Source organism: Sorghum bicolor, chromosome 6 (genome assembly GCF_000003195.3).
Source record: "Sorghum bicolor cultivar BTx623 chromosome 6, Sorghum_bicolor_NCBIv3, whole genome shotgun sequence".
NCBI lineage: Eukaryota > Viridiplantae > Streptophyta > Magnoliopsida > Poales > Poaceae > Sorghum > Sorghum bicolor.
In genome coordinates this window covers 57,553,872-57,573,683 of record NC_012875.2, presented here as the reverse complement: position 1 = coordinate 57,573,683, position 19,812 = coordinate 57,553,872, and the positions used below count along the sequence as shown (strand labels likewise).

General features: G+C 47.7%; 4 protein-coding genes and 1 pseudogene across 4 annotated transcripts; 2 read left to right on the top strand and 3 right to left on the bottom strand.

Moving 5' to 3' along the window:
* Nucleotides 1,999–2,964, top strand: LOC8079550. The gene is made up of 2 exons (XM_002448568.2): nucleotides 1,999–2,465; nucleotides 2,566–2,964. Exons 1-2 carry the CDS (start codon nucleotides 2,070–2,072, stop codon nucleotides 2,677–2,679), a joined length of 510 nt encoding a protein of 169 aa, XP_002448613.1. The 5' UTR covers nucleotides 1,999–2,069; the 3' UTR covers nucleotides 2,680–2,964.
* Nucleotides 4,856–7,065, bottom strand: LOC110436510. Its single transcript, XM_021463656.1, has 4 exons — nucleotides 6,482–7,065; nucleotides 6,344–6,405; nucleotides 5,836–5,957; nucleotides 4,856–5,460 (listed from the first exon to the last, which is right to left on the bottom strand). The coding sequence occupies exons 1-3, from the start codon at nucleotides 7,063–7,065 to the stop codon at nucleotides 5,851–5,853; spliced, it is 753 nt and encodes a 250-aa protein (XP_021319331.1). The 3' UTR covers nucleotides 4,856–5,460; nucleotides 5,836–5,850.
* On the top strand, nucleotides 8,852–10,845 carry LOC8068450 (malonyl-CoA:anthocyanidin 5-O-glucoside-6''-O-malonyltransferase). Its single transcript, XM_002448567.2, has 2 exons — nucleotides 8,852–9,948; nucleotides 10,041–10,845. Exons 1-2 carry the CDS (start codon nucleotides 9,271–9,273, stop codon nucleotides 10,731–10,733), a joined length of 1,371 nt encoding a protein of 456 aa, XP_002448612.1. The 5' UTR covers nucleotides 8,852–9,270; the 3' UTR covers nucleotides 10,734–10,845.
* On the bottom strand, nucleotides 11,006–11,619 carry LOC8068449 (annotated as a pseudogene).
* LOC8068448 (DNA polymerase I A, chloroplastic) lies at nucleotides 12,458–19,330 on the bottom strand. The gene is made up of 12 exons (XM_021463092.1): nucleotides 18,823–19,330; nucleotides 17,643–18,354; nucleotides 16,857–17,051; nucleotides 15,989–16,656; nucleotides 15,358–15,772; nucleotides 15,109–15,204; nucleotides 14,552–14,644; nucleotides 14,270–14,464; nucleotides 13,905–13,997; nucleotides 13,526–13,738; nucleotides 13,364–13,453; nucleotides 12,458–13,109 (listed from the first exon to the last, which is right to left on the bottom strand). Exons 1-12 carry the CDS (start codon nucleotides 18,963–18,965, stop codon nucleotides 12,948–12,950), a joined length of 3,075 nt encoding a protein of 1,024 aa, XP_021318767.1. The 5' UTR covers nucleotides 18,966–19,330; the 3' UTR covers nucleotides 12,458–12,947.

Genomic DNA, 19,812 nt, shown 5'->3' with positions numbered 1-19,812 from the left:
TATAAAGTTCAATATATATTATTTCAAAAAAAGGTCAATATCTGAAAAAAACATAAAACAAATATTTAGGACTCTAAAAGATTTCAGATAAAAATTTTAGGGCATATTTGGAGCGCAGGAGTTTTACAAGAATTATGCATGAATTTCATACAAACCAATTTGATTTCATAGGAATAATACTGGAATAAAAAAATCTCATATTCCAAACAGAGCCTTGTCGAGTGCAAAGTAAGAAATTGCATTGAGAACTCAATTTTTGTATGGAGGTGTTGACTGTGAACGGGTACGCCGAAACTTCTGTACGTTGGGAACTTCCTAACAGTTGTCAGCTAGGCTCAACTTACTTTTTTGCGAAGCTAGGCTCCAAGGGCTTTGTAAACAAACTTTGCATTGCCCTATTTGCAAAAAAGAATAGAAAGTACCCCTCCAATGGTTTTGCAAATAAGGTTTGCAATTTGGTTAACTTTGCAAATAGAGGTTGAGGCTTTGCATATATGCAAACCTTCCCACCACTTTGCATCTACAATTTCGGCTTTCCACGTCGGACTCTGTCCCCCCGCGCCTCCACCCCGCGCGATTTCTCTACGCCCGTCCGCCCTTCCTGCCGCGCGTGCCCTCCCTCTTTACTGCGCGCGCCCGCCCTCCAGCTGCCGCGCGTGCCCGTCGTCCCTCCAGCTGCCGTGCGCGCCCGCCCTCCCTACCGCGCGAACTGACGCGAACGACGACGGCGACGAATGACGAACGTGGCCTGGGCTGGGCGGTGACAGGCGCGAAGGCCTGGGCTGGGCGGCAACTGGCGGCGACCTGGCCTGAGCGGCGACTGGCACGCACGACGTACGTCAAAATGGCGCGAAGGAAAAAAAATCGCGCGGGCGCGATTGGTGAAAAAAAAATCAGGGGTAGAGTTCACACTTTGGGTTTGCCAAGTCTAAATGCAAAGTCCCTTGGAGTTAGACTATTTTTAGACTTTGCAAATGAGTTTGGGACTTTGCAAACAACACTAAATGCAAAATTCATTTACAAAGTCCTTAGAGATGCTTATCAGGGACACCAAAAAGAAATAAAGAATTATATAAATCCTAATTTCTGTTGGCCCGAGTATCGGTGACTTGGTGTATCTCTCGTGTTAGCACTCGGGTTTCGGTTAGCGTTTAATAATTTCGAGCAATTGAGATGGATGGATAAAAACCGGAAGAATGCCTTTTCCTGGATTTGGCAAATTAGTAGCAGTTATGAATTTTTTGGTTTGCTCTTTCATCTACACCTTCATCTTGTGAAATCACCATCTGGGTGATGCTCTTCATAATGTAAATTCTCTAAGGGCCATTTGGGGCCATATATAATAAAATTCAGGTGGCGCCTCCCTCCGGTGACCATTAAAAAAATAAAAACCGGAAGAAAAAAACTTGCGCGGAGGAGGAAAAACCTACGAGGCGATGGATGGATAAAAACTGGGAAAATAAATCACGTGTTGATGGGATAAATTCCTGCTTTTAGTTTTGCCGGTTAGAGATATATTGATTATATATAAGAAAAAAAACTAAATACCGTCTTTCTGTAAAGATTTTACGTGCACCGCTAGTTCGTGGGCCTAGCCTGAGCCCGATGGATTTTGGCCCGTTCATGAACCTGGCCTGGGCATAGATCTTGCTGTTCAGAAAATTTCTTTCTTTGCCCGAACCCAGTTCAAAATACTATTTTTTAGCTATAAAACACGGGTGACCCACCTAAGCTCGAGCTTGGCCCGAAACAGGCCTGACTTATCTAGTAGAATAGTTATGAGTGGGATTTCCTCGACCTGAAAGAACCGGGGTTTTTTTTGCATGGCCTGAACCTGGTCTAATCCGCAAAATGCTCAGGTCTAACTATGAGTAGATTTTGTTTATTTTTATTTACAACTTTAGAAAAGGTTTAAAGTATATATCTATCTCTATCCCTAGGAATATCTCTAGTTGTAGTTGTAGTCTACCTCGTAGAGAACCGATCGTACATAAATCTCAACAAAACTCCAACATCAAGAAGCTCCGATCCCGGCATCTAGAGCGGCCACAGCAACAGCAGCAAAGGCAATGGATCCGCACGGGGAAAAGGAGGAGAACAACTGCCAAGAATCGGCTTCGGCGGCGGATCAGCGCGAAGAGACTGCGGCGGCGGAGGGCGAGGACACGTCGTCCGAGGAATCCATGGATCAGCGCGAGGAGGACGGGTATAAAGCCGACGATTCGACGGGCCTGCTCGAGGACGACGTGGTGGGCTCTGAAGCAGCCTCGCCGCCGCCACCCTTTGCGCACCCGTGGTCGCTGCTCCGCGCCTGCGCTGGCTGCCTGGGCCTGCTCGGCTGTTGCCGTGACCAGAAGCCGTCGGCTGCCGTTGCTGCTGCAACTGAAGCCGCCACAGTGACGGCGGCGCAGGCGAGATCGTCCGAAGAAAAAGAGTCCGGCGGCGAGGAGGCGGCGAAGGATAACGTAAGTGGATCGCACAGTTGGTTTGCCGATCGGTAACCGACTAACCGATCGATGTTCATTGACTAGCTCAAGTGAATATGCATAGCCGCCGCCGCCGCAGGGTTTCTACATGCAGGAGGTGATCACCCGCGTGTGGGCGGTGGCGGTGAGGACGCCGCGGCCACCGGACCACGCGAGAGAAGGGAGCGGTGGTCATGGAGGCGCACACCACTAGGACTCTGACTCGCGCATGGGTTTTCTACATGCATCTATCTTGGCTCACGGCGACTGCGTTGCGCCTGCATAAAAGTATTTTGCCCGTCAGAGATGCATGAGAGATCTACGGCTGTCTATAGCACGCCTTCAAACTTGGTACAAATGTGCCTGTGCTTGTGGCTCTGAAGTCTGATGTGCAATTTACGTAGGCTTCTCTGATGTGAACTTCAAACAAGACTATTCGAAGTAGTGATTTGTGGTACGGTGTTTAAGACGTTATTATTATATAAGCTGCAGCACCCAGCCCCAGGGGTTCAAATTTGGTAACTAATGAGGTCTTCGGTTTACTTTTTGTTGCTGAGGTGCATGTAAATGTTCGACCTATTTTAGGGAATCTTTTGAGGTACAGATAATGAGTAGTAGATCTATTTTTCAAGGTATAGATGATGACCGTCAGCGTAAGCGGGTCTTGTGTGGCGCTGGCCGTCGCACGCCGGTCCACCAGAGGCTCGGTTCCATAGTGTTGCCCACCTCCTGTTGGCGGATCTCGGATTCCAACGTTGATGGATGGTGCGAGACTCTGCTGAGAGCGCAGATCCCTGGTGGGGGCGCTGGCATTCCACATGCTTCGACTCCTAGAGGTGGATGGGGTGTGCGCGATCAGCCCCCCAAACCACAGATCCTGGAGGAGTGGCACAACAAATGTTTCAATTGCCTCTCCATGTCCCACCGTGTGTCAACCTACAGGCTGCCGTGGTGTCGTGGATTCCAGCACCTTGCCTGTGATTGCATGTGGTCACACACCGCATCTCGGTCTCCCGGGGGGCTTCTATGTGGTTGTCCGAGTGTCGTCCGACATCATAGCCTAAGAAGTCCAAGTTCGGTGGTAATGGCATCGACGGTGTTGTTGGTGCGGGTGCAACGCTGGGCTAGAGGTGGAACGGAACCTTGCAACACTGCAGCCACACATCGACAATCACTCTAGGACAAGATCTTGAGGCCTTCGTCGTGTCCAGGCCACAGTTGGGCGACATCCCTTGGGACCCCATGTTCTATGAGTAGGGTGGATGTCAATGCCAGTGTCACTAGCCATTGACTTGCATGGATGCACAGAGTTGATGGGCACTTGGAGCCAGAGTTTGCAGTGGACCATTGCTCTGAGGTTTCACACTGGACCTTCGATCCTATGCTGGTGAAGTGGAGGCCTATCTAACTGAAAGGCCACCTCCTTGCTCTTCTTCGGACAACGGTGTCGCACAACCATGCTCGCAACCGTTGGCACCACTAAAGGTGAAGACATCTGCAACGCATGCTAATGACATGGATGGGTCTCCTGAGGCTATGCCTCGGCGTCACTCTGTCTTCTCATCGCCATCGTCTTCTCTTCATTATAGTGGCCATCTCGGGGCCAAGTCCCACTCATGTGCCATAGACACCCCCATGCATCAGTTGCCTCAGGTGGGCCTTGCCCTAGGCAGAGAATTATGGATGTTCAACAAGCTTTGGTTTGTGACATTCCATACATGATTGAGGTTAGAGTCTGTTTGGCCTTCCAAACTCCCGTGCTTCAGGGAAAACATATCCTTAGGGTTGTTTGGGCCCAACCTAGTGTCAGTTCGCCTAGAAGAAGTGTTTGCTTAGCTACTAAGCCTTGAATGCTTCCGAGCCCATCGACACTGCAGAGACACAAAAGTTGGAGTCTATCTTTGCTGAGTCGCTTTCGGAGTCCAAGCATGAGGCTTTCAAGGTCCTTTTCCGGGACGACGCATTCCTGAATGACTTTGTCCCAAAGGTTGATGGGCTCCTCCCACAAATGCGTTAAGGAGTTAACGCAGTCATCAGTTGAGGATGACCGGTGAGGATGGCGATGACGAGCAGATGGTGAGGATGGCCGGTGAGGATGGCGGTGACAAGCAAACTGGTAAAGATGATGGTCGTCAAAGATGATGGTCGTCAGCTTGGTGCAGAGAGCTTAGAGGTAGAAGCGCTTCTTCGAGCGGCCATGAGCGTGACCGGCGGCCACCGACAGGACCAGGAATCCAAAGGCGACCTAAAGCGTGGCGTTCAAGGTGCCATTCGGAGGCGACCTAAGGCACAACATTCCAGGTTCGAGGTGTGATCCTAAGGCGACCTAAGGCACAACGTTCCAGGTGGTGACACGTTGTAGCTCCATGACGATGCCGATGACCAAAAAAAAAACGCGACCATGAGGAGAGGCCCCCACCGTATTTCATTAAGGAAAAAAAACTATTCTTCCCAATCGCGAAAAACCCACTGGCTACACTAGCATGAGAATTTTTATTTACACATAATTCGCTCTCGCTCTCACGAAAATTTAAACTCAGGCTGGAAAGCTCTAACCAATTGAGGCCGATGACCACAGCTGCGTCGTAGCCCAGAAGCCCAAAGAGAGTTGCTGGATCGACGACGGTGGTGGGGAGAGAGCTGCGACCATGGCAGTAGGGGCCGCACACTGCTGCTGGCGACGACGCTTTGGGAGTAGTAGGAGCAGCAGGATCGGCCAGCTCGGGGACCAGAGCTGGAAGGCATTATCAACTGATGAACGAATGGAACTGCTAACTGCTAGAATATATACACTAGAGTGTTACATGTTCCTGGCTCCGAATACTACTAGAGCTGCTATCTCATTGACTGCTAGCCGGCCAGTAGGATATAGATGAGAGCGCAACATATAGATTGACAAAAATAAATCATGCTTTGTGTAGGCCCCAACGACTGCAATCGGCGGGAAGCCCTCGACGATGGCTGATTTCTCTAAATTTTGGTGACTCCTCCGTGACTGCAAAGATGATCATGCAGCCAAATGTCAGATCAACATGCCCCTCCTGCACACGACAGCACCAACAACAGCACGAATAATGCTTTCATGTCGTTTCAGTTAAGATCTACGCAAATACAGCATTCCAACTCATTCATAACAGCTATAAATCTTGCAGATTTCCAACTCAGTTCACTAAGACTGAAAAAAAAAACTAATGCAAATTTCTTTCACATATAGTGGCACATACCAAGGATAGACCATGTCAACTTGCAAGCACTGTCTTCCGACATTTACAATGAACACTTAAAATCCAAGTGGTACTAAATGTAGTTCAGTGCAAAATTTCATAATAAGGTCCAATGAACATGTATATATTGAGACAATAGTCCATACCTATGAAGCCATGAGTTATAGTAATTGCTCCTCAAGAGCCTGAAATCCTGCAACGGAATTTGAGGATGTAAAGTACACAACTTTACCAACAACAACAAAGCCAAGTTGGGCAGCCTGAAATCCTGCAGCGGAATTTGAGGATGTTAAGTACACAACTTTACCAACAACAAGTGTAAGCCTTTTAGTCCCAAAGATTAAATTTGTTACCTCTCAATAGCACATAGTGCGTAATATAATTATGTGATTTGAAAGATAAAGAAAAAAAGTAGAATCAATTAAAACAGTTATTTTGATAAAGAGGTGTCACACTACAGTCAGATTCTACTTATGTTAACTGTTGACTACGACTGGATTTTTCAAGCAATTGATCTTAAAGATTACGCAGCAATCAGCAGACAGTACAAGAATGCATCGTCTGAAATAAAACTCGAGAGCTTTCTAATCAAAGTTGCAAATTCATCGGGACTAAAACACTAACAGCAACAAGCAAGCTCGTAATCACACGGACCTCTCCCTTTGAACTGCACGTCGGCAACGCACACAACGCCCACCGGTAGCTTTGCAAAGTTCCTGCGAGCACGAGCTGACCCAAGTCAGATTAAACGAAAACCCAATCCCCAGGCATGAAACCAGACATCGCACTCACCGGCTCACCGCACAATGAGATCCTACGTGAAACCAATCCTGGGCGCCTCGTCCCGCAACGCCCAGCCCACCGGCTAGGAACCTCCGCGCCTCGGAGCCGGCCGAGGCAAGGCCCAAGCCCAACGCGGCCAGCCGAGAACCACGGTGGAGGAGGCCTAGCCTGCACGCCGGGATGCTACTGTTGCTGACTACACGCCGTGAACTAGCCGCCGCCGCCCACGCATCGGAATCCCACGACGGGGCCACCCACGGCGAGGCCTGGCCAGCCGCGCCCCTAGCCAAGGAGCGCCAGAGGAGGAGCACCGGGGAATAAGTGTTTTTTTTTTTTTTGAATTTGGGGAAGAAGGGGTTGGAGAGGCAGCAGCAGTGGAAGTTGCGTGGGTTTTTTCTTCCTTCCCGTGATTTTTCCGGGGAGAGGCAAGCAGGGGGCTCGAACCGTGTTCGCCTCCTGCGGGCGTGTGGGGGCAGATTGCGGGGAAGGGAGGGCCGACGACAGAAACTGCAGATCCAAACAATGAAGACCGGAGAATGTGTGAGAGTTAATCTGGTGCGTCCATTTTTAGTGCGGTCTATTTCTATGTGCATTTTGTGGGGTGGACATAGTTCAGTTTATGAGTGTAGAGGTGGTATTTGTTTAGTGGCCGTAAAATAATTTGAAATGGTGTATTATAGGAGTAGAGATAGAGATAAAGATAGAGATAGAGATTATAGAGGTAAAGATAGAGATAGAGATTATAGAGGTAGAGATAGCGATAGAGATATAGAAGAGGTGGTATTTGTTTGGTGGCTGTAGAATAATTCGAAGTGGTGTATTATAGAAGTAGAGAAAGAGAGAGAGAGAGATAAGGAAGCAACATAGAGGTAAGGGGAAAAAAGTACAACTAACCTTAGGGATTTTCAAGCCTCAGGGTTATATGTATATATGGAGAAGAATTATCTACTCCATGCTAACTAGTAATATGATACTAATTGATATTCTTTTTCTTCAAGCATACAGACAAAAAAGACTTAGAGATTCTTTAAAATTTCCTCATATAAGCTTGAGGGTTTAGCCCATATATTAAATCCAACCCTTTTTTCGATACGTCCCTTGAAATTTCTTCATCAATTTTCACGTTGCTTCTTTTCTTGCATTTGTAGAACCTCTTTTAACATGTCAAACACATATTTAGCGCACACGTTCGTTTTAGGCTTGTATATATCATTTTAGTCCCTAAAACTAAAACATATGACTTTTAGAAAGACGACAAAAGATTTGCCGGATTTTTATTAGACAAGAAAAAAAAGAAGTAATGACAGAATAATTACAACTGGAGAGCTTGGGAAAACCACTAACACACCATGTAGACCGTCCACTCCACTGAATGCAACTTCCAACAAAGAAAAAGAACCGGAAAAACTACTGAACACAACTACTGAAAAACCCAAGACAAGGCACAGCAAGGCCGTGTTTAGTTCCTCAACCAAAACATTTTGTTAAACTGTAGCTTTTTCGTTTGTTTGTGGTAATTATTGTCCAACCATAGACTAGCTAGACTCAAAAGATTCGTCTTGTCAATTTCGACCAAACTGTGTAATTAGTTTTTATTTTCATCTATATTTAATACTCCATGCATACGTCTAAAGATTCGATATGACGGGAAATCTTGAAAAATTTTGGGTTTTTGGTAGGAAGTAAACAAGGCCCAACATTCCTTTGCCACCCAAACCCGAGACACTAGGAGGGACTTGACTAAAACTACTCAGCTTGTACATTTGATCTCATTTGTTTGCCAACTGGTATTGCTCAATGTCCTTGCAAAGAAAGGCTACTTGTCTTGGTTGCAAAGTTGTGCTCTAAAATATTCTTTGATTTCGTTCCTTCCAAACATTCCAACAAAAATAGATCATGACTCCGTTGAAAACTATTCTTTGGTTTCGTGCAATTTTAGTGCGGATCTATGTTAGATGTCGTGTAATGATCTATTAGTTGTCACTGAATCTAGCATCGATAGTCTAAGCCACTATTTCAAGAATGACCAAACTTGTTTCGAGAAAACACAATCCTTGCATAGGTGAGTTGGACTCTCCAGATCGCTACCACAAAGCTTGCATATGGGGTTATTTGGCCAATATCATTTCATCGAGTTGTTTGCGGTTAGATTTTATTTGTGTAGCAAAGTCTAGACGAAAAATCGGTATTTGGGTTCTACTTTCGCCTTCCAAATCGGCATAAGCTTGAGCTTATTGAATGCTCCTTGAAATTAGGTATTACAAGTACTCTTAGTTGTATATTCTCCGTCCACCGCCCAACGCCAGTAGATGGTATCTTCTCTGTCAGCATCTTGTCCAACAGCTTCCCACAGCTTCACATATATACTCAAATATATGACCATGAGTGTATAGTTATTCTTACAATCAATCTACCGCTTCTAGATTGCCGGATTACCTTTAAGCCTGCTGATGATGGGGATAGATTAACCTTATCCCCACTCTCATCCATGGGTAAAAGAATATTTTGGTGCTCGTGTGGAGACTAACTCTCACATCCACCGGCGCCGGCAGCGTGATTGAGGAAAATCAATGTTTAAGTACTAGAGACAGGTCCAAGTGGATCTCTCCTGAAGTCCTCTCCTGATCCCAGCCGGCCGCCAGCGACCGGATGGACGCAACGTGACGCTAGCTGTCATTGATGGCCTTCTCGTATTAGCTACTCCTCGCTCGAGGCTCGAGGCCAAAGCAAACACCACAAAGCTCTAATCCGGCACACTTCTTGCTCAGGCAGCTAGTCAGGCACCGCCCACAACCAACATGGCTCCGGCTGTGACAATCACCGACGTCGCCTACGTCGCTGCGCCGGATGGCGCGCTGCCGCCGGAGCCTGTCATCAAGCTCAACGCCATGGAGGCGCAGTGGGTCGTGATTCCCCTGCTACAGCACCTCCTGCTCTTCGACGGCGACCATCTGCCGCCATTCGACGCCATCCTCCAGTCCCTCCGCTCCTCCCTCGCGGCGACCCTGGCCACCCACGCCCCGCTAGCCGGCAAGCTCCACTACCTCGCGGACACCGGCGACGTCGCCATCTGCCGCTCCACCGGCGGCGGCGACGACGACGACGACGACCGCGGGGTCAGGTTCGTCGCCGCGGAGTGCGACGCCGACGCCCGCCGCCTCGCGGGCGACGAGGACCACGACGTGCACACGTTCGAGCGCCTCGTTCCGGAGCTCGACATGAGCCTGCTGCCGGCGCCGGTGCTCGCCGTCCAGGCAACGCGTCTCGCAGGAGGCGGGGTGGCCCTTGGGGTCAGCGTGCACCACGGCGTCGCCGACGGGCAATCGCTGTGGAGGTTCATCGAGGCGTGGGCCGCGGCGTGCCGCGGCGACGCGCCGCCCGCGCCGCCGGTTTTCGACCGCTCCCGTGTCAGCCTACCTGGCGGCGAGGAATTGGCCCGGAGCATCCTACGGAAGTACGTGCCAGATTTGCCAATGGTCAGTGGCCGGACGCCCCCTCGCCCTCGTCTCTTTCTCTCTTCTCGGTTTGGTTTTCCAACAGCTCCCATGCTCTCCTCGATCGCCACCAGGCTAGACTGCCGGCAGGCATGCAAGAAGACCGCCTGCAGTTCACCCGCCGGACGTTCACCCTGGACACTAACGACACGAAGCGGCTGAAGCAGCGCATCGTCAGCCTCGGCGAAGCGCACGGCGCGCCGCTGCGCCGCTCCCCGTCCAGCTTCGTCGCCGTCGTCGCGCTGGCCTGGACGTGCTTCGTCCGCGGCAGGGGTTTGGCCGCGGACGACGAGGACGTGTTCCTGTTCTTCTTCGCCGACGCCCGCGACCGGCTTGACCCTCCGGCCGGGGCGGACTACTTCGGTGCCTGCCTGACCGGATGCCTGGTGAGGCTGCCCGCGCGGGAGCTCCACGGCGAGGGGGCGCTGGCGACCGCGGCGTCGGCGGTGCAGGGAGCGATCGAGAAGATGGTGGAGGACCCACTCGGTTGCCGTCCCGGGTGGGAGTTCTTTAGGTTCGCCGGCGAGCCAGGGCTTCGGCTTGAACGGTTCATGAACGTGTCGGGTTCGCCGGGCTTCAGGGCGTACGAGGTCGCCGACTTCGGGTGGGGGAGACCCAGGCGGACGGAGAACATCAGGATGAACCACGACGGGCAGCTGGCACTGATGCGCGCCAGGGACGGCGACGGGGTGCAGGCGTCGGTGTCCATGCTCCAGCAGAAGCACGTGGACGCTTTCAAATCTGAGTTCCTCAAGCTGCTCGGTTGATTTGTTGGTCTTGTAATTATACTTTGCAATAGCTTTTCAAGAGCTATGACGTCAATCTTTGCGACAACCATTGGAATATCAAACCTCTTTGGCTGGCAGGTCTTCTCGCAAACCGCTTCACCTAAAAAACTAGAGAAGCCATTTTTTTCCGACAAGGGGAGCTTCCCCATTCCCATTCAAAAGAACATAAGGCCTTATTTAGGCCTCCCTATAAAATCTTTAGTTTTAGGTACTATAACATTTTCGTTTTTATTCGATAATTATTACTTAATTATAGACTAATTAGTCAAATCCGGCGCGTACTTGCGCAGGATGCTCCTTGCCAGTTCCTCGCCGCCGGGCAGGCTGACACGGGAGCGGTCGAACACCGGCGGCGCGGGCGGCGTGTCGCCACGGCACGCGGCGGCCCACGCCTCGACGAACCTCCACAGCGAGCGGCCGTCGGCGACGCCGTGGTGCACACTGACCCCGAGGGCCACCCCGCCTCCAGTGAGACGCGTTGCCTGGACGGCGAGCACTGGCGCCGGCACCCGGCTCATGTCGAGCTCGATCTGGAACGAGGCGCTCGAACGTGAGCACGTCATGGTCCTCGTCGTCCGCGAGGCGGCGGGCGTCGGCGTCGCACTCCGCGGCGACGAAGCTGACCCCACGGTCGTCGTCGCTGCCGCCGGTGGAGCGGCAGATGGCGACGTCGCCAGTGTCCACGAGGTAGTGGAGCTTGCCGGCAAGTGGGGCGTGGGTGGCCAGGGTCGCCGCGAGGGAGGTCCGGAGGATGGCGTCGAACGGCGGCAGATGGTCGGCCTCGAAGATCAGGAGGTGCTGCAGCAGCGGAATCACCACCCACTGCGCCTCCATGGCGTTGAGCTTGATGATAGGCTCCGGCGGCAGCGCGCCATCCGGTGCAGCGACGTAGGCGACGTCCGTGATCGTCACAACCGGAGCTATGTTGGTTGTGGGCGGTGTCAGACCGCCTGAGCAAGAACTATGCCGGATTAGAGCTTAGCGTCTTTGTGGTGTTTGCTTGGCCTCGAGCCTCGACTGTGTGGAAGCCGTGGAAGAGCCGTTAGCTGATACGAGAAGGCCATCTATGACAGCACACCGTCGCGTCGCGTCGCTGGCGGTCGCGTGGTAAGGTGTGTTGCACGTGTGGAATTTTTCCATTTTAGTCCTCTTTAAACTTATTTTATAGATAAACCCTCCATAATATGTGGCTCAGCGCACTAGAATTGAACGCGACACGTAAGCGCCAACATGGCAAGTTTAGCGTTCGATCTAGCGCGTCGAGCCACATATCTCGGTGTAGTATTTGCACACTAGGATTGAACGCGACACATAAGCACCAACATGGCAAGTTTAGCGCTCAATCTAGCGTGTCGAGCCACATATCTCGACGTAGTACCATTGCACGCGGAGCTTCCGGTCTATTTTTTTTAAAAAAAAAGTTTCACAGAAGATTTATGTATAAAATAAGTTTTTTAAAAAAGGACTAAAATGTAAAAATTTTGCGTTGCACGTGGACCATGAGACCAGGACTCCGGTCTCCCGTGAGTGGTTGTCCAGTACTTAAACAATAATTATGAATCTGTCTAGCTAACAACTGATTGTTTTTGTTCCTCTCAACATTCTGAACGAGAGCTCACTTAAATTTATGACGAGCTGTAACGTTTGCCTAACCCTGCTGTGCAGACAATGTTCAGAGAAGAGACAATCAACAAGACGCACAATTCAGCAGCAGAAAGAAAGAAATTAAGAAAGCTCACGATCAATTACATTGTTGCGGTACGTACGGCAGTGTAGGTCAGCTAACACTACACATCAGCATGCTAAACAAATCTTATGAACACGGCATGCTAACACCACACGATCAATTACATTAGTCCTCATTACTATCCAGGAAGAACAACTACATCAGGCATGAAAAATCGACAGATCCTAACAGGGAGTGTGTAAGGTCAAGCTATCCGACCTATACGGAGTAGTGTACAATGCTTTCACTGCTTAGTGATGACCCCTAACTGTCCAGTTGCCTCTGCCCACCTTCAAAATAACCGTGCATGGCATCCACCTGGAGACGAGCTCACTAGGCTACTAGCAGTAGATACCAGTTCAAAACGCACCTCATTTCGCCAAAGGAATTGACGCCCTTCTGGGACCACAAGCTTTGCTGTGTTTGGTAGTCAACACTGGACAGGGAAGGGAGGAAAGTACTACGGTCTACTTGGCCGCATACCAATTCTGTGCACACTTGGCATCAACAGCAAGGTCGACCTTCAGGATATTGGTGCCATAGAAGGGCTTAGACATACACTCAACCACTATGGACTTGGCCAGTTCCGCAGACTCTGAAGGCCCTTCCAGTATCACTTCATCATGCACCTGAAAGATGGAGCTGTCAGTTCTGCTATGTCAAAAATTATGTTGTAATTTATTTTATTTTATTTAAAAAAAGGCTAGAAACTAGAATAGTGTTCCGGGGGGGAAAAAATCTGCAACCATCAATGTATCCATAGGTTAAGTACTCTAGTTAAAGGAGTCATAAAAAAAGCAACTGTCCTTTTCAGTTTCAAAGGAGAAAACAAAAGTATGCCAACATTTAACAGTGATCAGACCTAACTTTATGCATAAATTACCTGCAACAGTAGCGTCCAACCAAGCTCCTTAAGACGAGTATTCCTGTCTATCTCAAGCATTGCACACATAGCAACATCAGCTGCACTGCCCTGTGGTGTTCAGAGAAAATAATTTCAGCACAAAACTAATTTCAAGAACGAGTTGCAATAGACAGTAATCACCTGTACAGGAGCATTGATAGCAGCACGCTCAATGTGACCCCTTTGGCCAGAAGTTGCATGAGCCATATTTGGAAAACGGCGTGATCGCCCAAGCAAAGTATAAACTTCAGACTTCTCATGTGCTAGCTGTTTCTGTTTCATTTGCCAAGCCAGAACCTCCTTTCTATCGCTATACCAGAGTTTCAGTGTATCTTTTGCTTCCTTAACAGAAACCTGGCAAGAGAGGAAGGGTTACAAGAAGCCATGAAGCCTACATTTCTTGTAAACATGGCTACTCAGCAAGTGTACCCAGTAATCCAAAGCTCAGACTTAAGTGTAATGCACACTAAAGTTGACTTGCTGCTTAATTTAGAGCTATGTTTGTTTGACAAAATTGTACCTTCCAATCACGAGCAAGCCCATGGGGCGTTTTCCCATATGCAATGGAGAAATTTAGCATCTTAGCTTTCCTCCTCTCAGCACCAAAAGCATCCTACATCACAATAAAAGCATTAGAGTCCATTTTTTTCATACACGCCATGTATATTCCCATGCTAATAACATTTCCTAGATCCATATCCATAATTAACTCCACAGTATACAAGTTCTGGACCAGACGACATGGAAGGTAAAAGGAAAAGGAAAGGAAACTGTATGTGCATGGAAGTGCAGTACAAAAGCTAATAACCTAGTAGCACTGAACATAATTTCAACAATTAGAAGGAATCAACATAATTCTCAGAAACACCATTAAAGCTGGCATACCTTCAACAACGGCACGGGAGGTTTCTCTTGACCGGGTTGAGGATGCCACTCAAGAATTACTTTCTCTTCGTCAACAGCCTCACGAATATGCGGATACATGTTCATGGCTGTCCTGGAATGGAAGTCACCGCCAGCTCTGAAAGCATCTAGCATGCTTTTACAATCAGCAAGATGCGCCAAGATCCTAAGTTCCAGCTACACACAAAACAAATTTGTCTTTTTACTTGGAACTAGTGTCAGCAGCATACAAACATTCAAAAACTCTATTGCACACAAGCATACCTGACCATAATCAGCAACAATAAGAGTGTTCCCTGGAGCTGCAACAAAAGCTTGACGGATTTTATACCTATCCTTTTCAAGCGCAGGTTGGTTCTGTCCAGTAATTAAGATCACAAGTACAACAAATTACTTGATGTTGGTATCACAGTACTACAGTATTTAACGCAGCCAGCTCAAAACTTGCAAACCTTGACAAAACATTTCTCATCTTTTGGCTATCATATTAAATACTGCAACAACCTGGCCTACCTATTTTGGCAGAAACAAAACAGAGCTTATTTTAATAATATCAGTACTAGTTCTTCATTTATGTTCATCCAGTCCACACATATAAGTATCTAACTGCTGCATACATTTGGGTAACAGATTATTGTCTATTTGAGTATTAGCTTGAACTATCATCTATTGCTTTGTAAGTATGACACTTCCTGTTGGTCCTTTTTTGAAATGCTCTAATATGTAGAAAGACAGCTCAAATCATGTATCATTCTTGACCTCTACAATGTCATTTCATACTGCAAAACACGTGCAAACTCCCTAAAATCATTAATGTCAACCTGTAAATTTGGTGCCCTTGCCGATAAACGCCCTGTTTCTGTGTTGATATTCAAGGAACAGTGGATCCGCCCTTCCTTACATGATATATGATTTCCCTGCCAGGGGAACAAAATGATATAATAAATATAAATAGGATAAAGATACAGATAGATAAATAACTAAGACTACTAAGTGATTGCTAGCATAGCATGTGTACAATAATGACTGCTGCAATGCAATCTACATTAGAGTAGGTGGAGCCAGCTCACCTGTAGAGGAAGAATGAAGTTGGATATTAACGAGTCAATAGAACAGATCTCACACAAAGCTGCAATGGCATGGCATGCTTCTTTTCCTTCCTTTCCTCCTCCAAATGCATCATATGCAGTTCCATAAGAAGAGGTGTCTTCTAGATCACAGTTGGAAATTTCAGAATGACTACCACATTCATCATCTGTTGAGTAAACAAGATCTGATGGAACCTTCCCAGCCAAATTTCTCAATGCATCCCCACTAACTGAAGGCCAGCCACTTGCAGTAAATATATCAGTTTTCAGGTCTTCCACAATGTTGAAAAGTTCAATTGTGCGATACTTTGGAACTTTCTTGCCCTCTGAAACCGCAGTTTCATCGTTAGGCACTTTAATAGCTTTACTCTTCGGCAAAAAATCACCAGGTTTGCATCTGTACAAAGATTAAAAACGTCAAGATTTCAAGAGATTACGTGCAAGAAATATCTAGGATACAAACTTAAACACACATTGACTAAAGTTTTTTTCCTTTTGTTTTGTATTTAATAGATATACAGGAACCTTTGCTCTCTAAGTGACAGAAGGATGATGAAGAATACACAAAATCTGGATACCCAAAAGGAACTTTGAAGAGAGAATATATGATTACATGTTCTCTATACCACCAAAGAAGAGTTGTCGAATCTGAGTATCACTATTAACATTCATGTATTTTGCATCAGGGCAATACTTAGATGCCCAATTCCGAAATTTATCTGCAGCTAATTTGCGCTGTGCAACAGCAACCTTTTCAATCTCTGAAAGGTAAGCACGGTCAACAAGCATTCCAGCTGTTTCCATTTTTACAAGAATAGCACCAAAAGGACGCCAATACTCCTCGTAGAAATCGTACAATGAACCTCTGGGGCAACCATCAAAAGTCCAAGGCTTCCTTTCAAGCTTGCTTTTCAAGCTTTCATAAAGCTTCAAGGTACTCATGGAATCTAATGAAGAATAGCAGATCCACAATTCTCTGTCTTCTCTTTGTAAAATTTCAACAGGCTCGATTGCAGTAATCTTCCCTTCTGATCCATCCTTCTTTATCTTTTTCCTACCAAAGATGGTTTTCATTGATCTCTTCCCAATCTTTCGCAATTCCTTTGAGACAACACCCATGACCCTATGATCATTTGTAAGTCCCTCAAGAGAATATCCTCCATCCGTCCTTCTTGAAGAATCCCAAAGTCTTGCAAGATGCATTGTATCAGCATGAAATCCAGCAACTTTAATTCCATAGTTCTCTATGACATGACTATCAAAACTATAGTTGTGCCAAACCTACATAAGGAAAATAGATACTTGCTTCAGATTCAAACATAAGACAACAGAGGTATATGTTTTATCCTATTCCTATACATTCCATAAATAGCAAAGTTTGACTAGAAATGGCAAAAAAAAGGGTAAAGTCAGTAAAAAAAGATAATTCAGCATGCAACACATAGTAAAGTTGTAAGCATGAGTTTTAAGCTGCATATCACCTTCCTGATTGATGAATCCTCAAAAAATGGGGCAAACTCCATGAGTACATCTGGTCCACCATCCAGCACATCCACCCAAATGCATGTCTTGCCATTTCCAAAATCAGCTTCAGCACCTTTAGTGCCAGAGTAGATGCTAAAGCATGTGACCTTTCCATGGCCAACTGGTGTCTCTTGTTTAACATCAATATCTACCTGCATAGCATTGAATTTTCCTGAATTATAACACCAAAGAGTCGATATGCATTCAAAAGGAAGAAAGTTTCCCAACATATAACTCAATTGTCCAGTAATAGGGATGCAAGTCCCACTTTTTTTGTCAATGCACTGACCCAAAACTTGCTAAAATGAACTAAAATGACATGTCATTTCATTAATTTAGGGAAAGAAATGAACCAGAACAGCATGCTACGTAATTAATTAGATGACCCAGAAAACACCATTGCGTACCCGTGTGCATCCCTGGCTCCCTGCCCAGTACATACCACTGAACCAACAAGATGATGATGGGTATCTACTATTCTACTAGTGAACGAAGGAATAGGTAGGCATAAATGATGCATAATGAACATAAGTTGCAGAAAGAAGCAGACACTAGAATAAAAATGGGTGTGTATCTAGTCATATGTTGAATTTTGATTAATGAATGCTAAAGGAGTATATACTACCTGATTGAATATGTCAATATTAGATTTAGGCAACAAGTCATGACCGATGTAAACAAACATAATTACATAAAACATTTACATAGATGTTTGAACGATCGCAAAAGGCTTAATGCCTTACCTCTGTGTCACATGCATGAATATAATTTCTGTACTTCGTAGTAAGCAGTTGAACAACACTCCTAGCTGACATGACATTGTCAACCACCAGAACTTTGTCATAGATGGTAGCAAGTGCCTTCCGCGCATCTATAGACTCCTGGGATAAGGGCGCTCTAGCCGGAGAAGGTTGTACCGTCTCCTCAGGTGAGCCTTCATTCACATCTTTAGCATGGCCATCTGTAGCATTTTCATCAAATGGCAAGCTTGTTTCAACTTCAGAGATTTTCGGAAGAGAAGAATGAAACTTGGGACCATTAGGCCAATGAGCCTCCACTTCAGATTCCTTAGGCCTCTTCACCGGTTTAATGTCATCGTTAACAACACTGGTCAGTGCTGTCACAGCAACTGCGGCACGATTAATCGCATGATGCTTTGCCAATTCCGTGTTGGCGTGCCTATTCGCAAGAGAATTTGGTGCCATTCTTTGTCGTACATTGTGCAATAGAGATTGGTTGGAGCTCTTGAAATCTTCCAAGGGTTCATGATGGAAAATACCCGTCCCTAGATGACTGGAACCATTACTATTGCTGGCTTTGCTTAAGGATAACCTCCTGCTCTCGTCGGCCCATTCTTGCGCGCCGCTACTTTGCACATTAAAGTTGACACATACTGGAAGCTTAAGAGCTCGGCTGTCTTGGATTCCAAGGACTGAGCTCTGGGAGTACTCCTGCCTGGCAATTAGCCACTGTAAAAGTCAGAGGCGAAACACCAAACGATGGACATTTTTTAATGGCTGCTATTAGGCCAATAGGTAGGATACTCTGGAGGAACATCATCACATATTGTTCGCTAACAAAGTTCAGCAAAAACACTACCACCAGAAGCAATAGCTCCGTCCTGCGGGCTTATGAATGCAGAGCCAAATTACAGAACAGACAATATTTGGGTCACTCATCCCCCTGATTGGTTCATAGATAGATATTATTACTAGCATCAAGCCAGAACACGACACGCAAGGTTCCCACAACACGACAGTAATCACCAGAATATCAACACAGCATCGAGCTAACCAAAGTGCAAACCTCTATCTAATCAAATGTTTTATCACCAAATCGCCGCTACGGCCTAATCACGCAGCACCATAAGCTCTAAGGTCACCGGAACGAGCACTGAACCACTAAACAGTAAGGGGGCATTACCTTCTGGCGCCAGTGAACGGCGACACCATGGAGCGGCCGCGGCGGCGTGAGCGGAAGGGCGAAGGCGCCCAGGGAGGCGCGGAGCACGGGCACCGCCGGAGCAACGGGGGCGCCGGTGCGGGCGCCGCCCCTGCCATCGCCATGGACCCCACGAGCCGCCTTAGCCTCCCGCCCCCTGCCCCCACTCCCCCGCCGCCGCAGCCGAGCCCGCAGGGCGCCGTCTTGGACCACACCGCGCGGCGCGGTCGAGGCGAGGCACACGTCTAGGGTTGAGAGCAGGTGGCGCTGGGCGCGGGCATTCGGCGGCCTCCCGAAGGCGAATGGAGCGTAGTGGGAAGCGGCGCGGCGGCGGGAGGAGGAGGCAGGGGCAGCTGGCCAGTTGAGAGACGCGGACTTGTGGAGGGGGGATAGGGAGAGGCAGGCAGGGTTTACGGCAGCGCCACCGGTGGAATCCGGAATCGTATCTGTCTGTGCCTCCGCCGCTCGTGTCGCGGCTGCCAACGGTGGAACACGGGGGCAGCCGCAGCGTAGGCGTTGGTGTCCCAGGACCCGGGCCTTTTCTGCTACGTGCACACCGTGTGGCCGCCACCAGCGTGCCTGGCAATATTGGCCTTTCGTGTGCGTTGTTTCTTTTGGTGTGTACAGTGTAGTACACAAATACACATCAGCCGGTGTGGGCGTTACGGTTGTTTATTGGTGGGTTTAGACGTTTGGTGGATGATTTTTAAAGTTTAATTAGGTTGGTGGACCTCCTAATCGCGGAAGATGGTGGGCACATGCGTTAGTTGAAAGGTTAGTTCTCATTCTTTATTAGGTACACGATTATTGATTTACTTGGTAGCTTCTTCTCATTCCATTTCAAGGCGTTATAATATTTGTAGCATAGAGCCGTAGACTGAGGTCTTGTTTGGTCGAGCTTTGTGGCTTTTTGGCTCCTTGTTACCGTATTGGAGTCGTAGGAGCCAAAAAAACGTGACTTCTATGGGCTTC

What these genes read in the sequence shown, in the direction of transcription:
- LOC8079550 (XM_002448568.2), top strand. Translation starts at nt 2,070, where the DNA reads ATGGATCCGCACGGGGAAAAGGAGGAGAACAACTGCCAAGAATCGGCT. An exon ending in AGGAGGCGGCGAAGGATAAC is followed by an intron (nt 2,466 to 2,565) that starts GTAAGTGGATCG and finishes CCGCCGCCGCAG; the next exon opens with GGTTTCTACATGCAGGAGGT.
- LOC110436510 (XM_021463656.1), bottom strand. Translation starts at nt 7,065, where the DNA reads ATGCACATAGAAATAGACCGCACTAAAAATGGACGCACCAGATTAACT. An exon ending in TCTCATTGTGCGGTGAGCCG is followed by an intron (nt 6,406 to 6,481) that starts GTGAGTGCGATG and finishes TCGTGCTCGCAG; the next exon opens with GAACTTTGCAAAGCTACCGG. An exon ending in CGTGCAGTTCAAAGGGAGAG is followed by an intron (nt 5,958 to 6,343) that starts GTCCGTGTGATT and finishes ATTCCGCTGCAG; the next exon opens with GATTTCAGGCTGCCCAACTT.
- LOC8068450 (XM_002448567.2), top strand. Translation starts at nt 9,271, where the DNA reads ATGGCTCCGGCTGTGACAATCACCGACGTCGCCTACGTCGCTGCGCCG. An exon ending in ACGTGCCAGATTTGCCAATG is followed by an intron (nt 9,949 to 10,040) that starts GTCAGTGGCCGG and finishes GATCGCCACCAG; the next exon opens with GCTAGACTGCCGGCAGGCAT.
- LOC8068448 (XM_021463092.1), bottom strand. Translation starts at nt 18,965, where the DNA reads ATGGCGATGGCAGGGGCGGCGCCCGCACCGGCGCCCCCGTTGCTCCGG. An exon ending in AGGATTCATCAATCAGGAAG is followed by an intron (nt 16,657 to 16,856) that starts GTGATATGCAGC and finishes TTCCTTATGTAG; the next exon opens with GTTTGGCACAACTATAGTTT. An exon ending in CAAGGGCACCAAATTTACAG is followed by an intron (nt 14,645 to 15,108) that starts GTTGACATTAAT and finishes ATTACTGGACAG; the next exon opens with AACCAACCTGCGCTTGAAAA.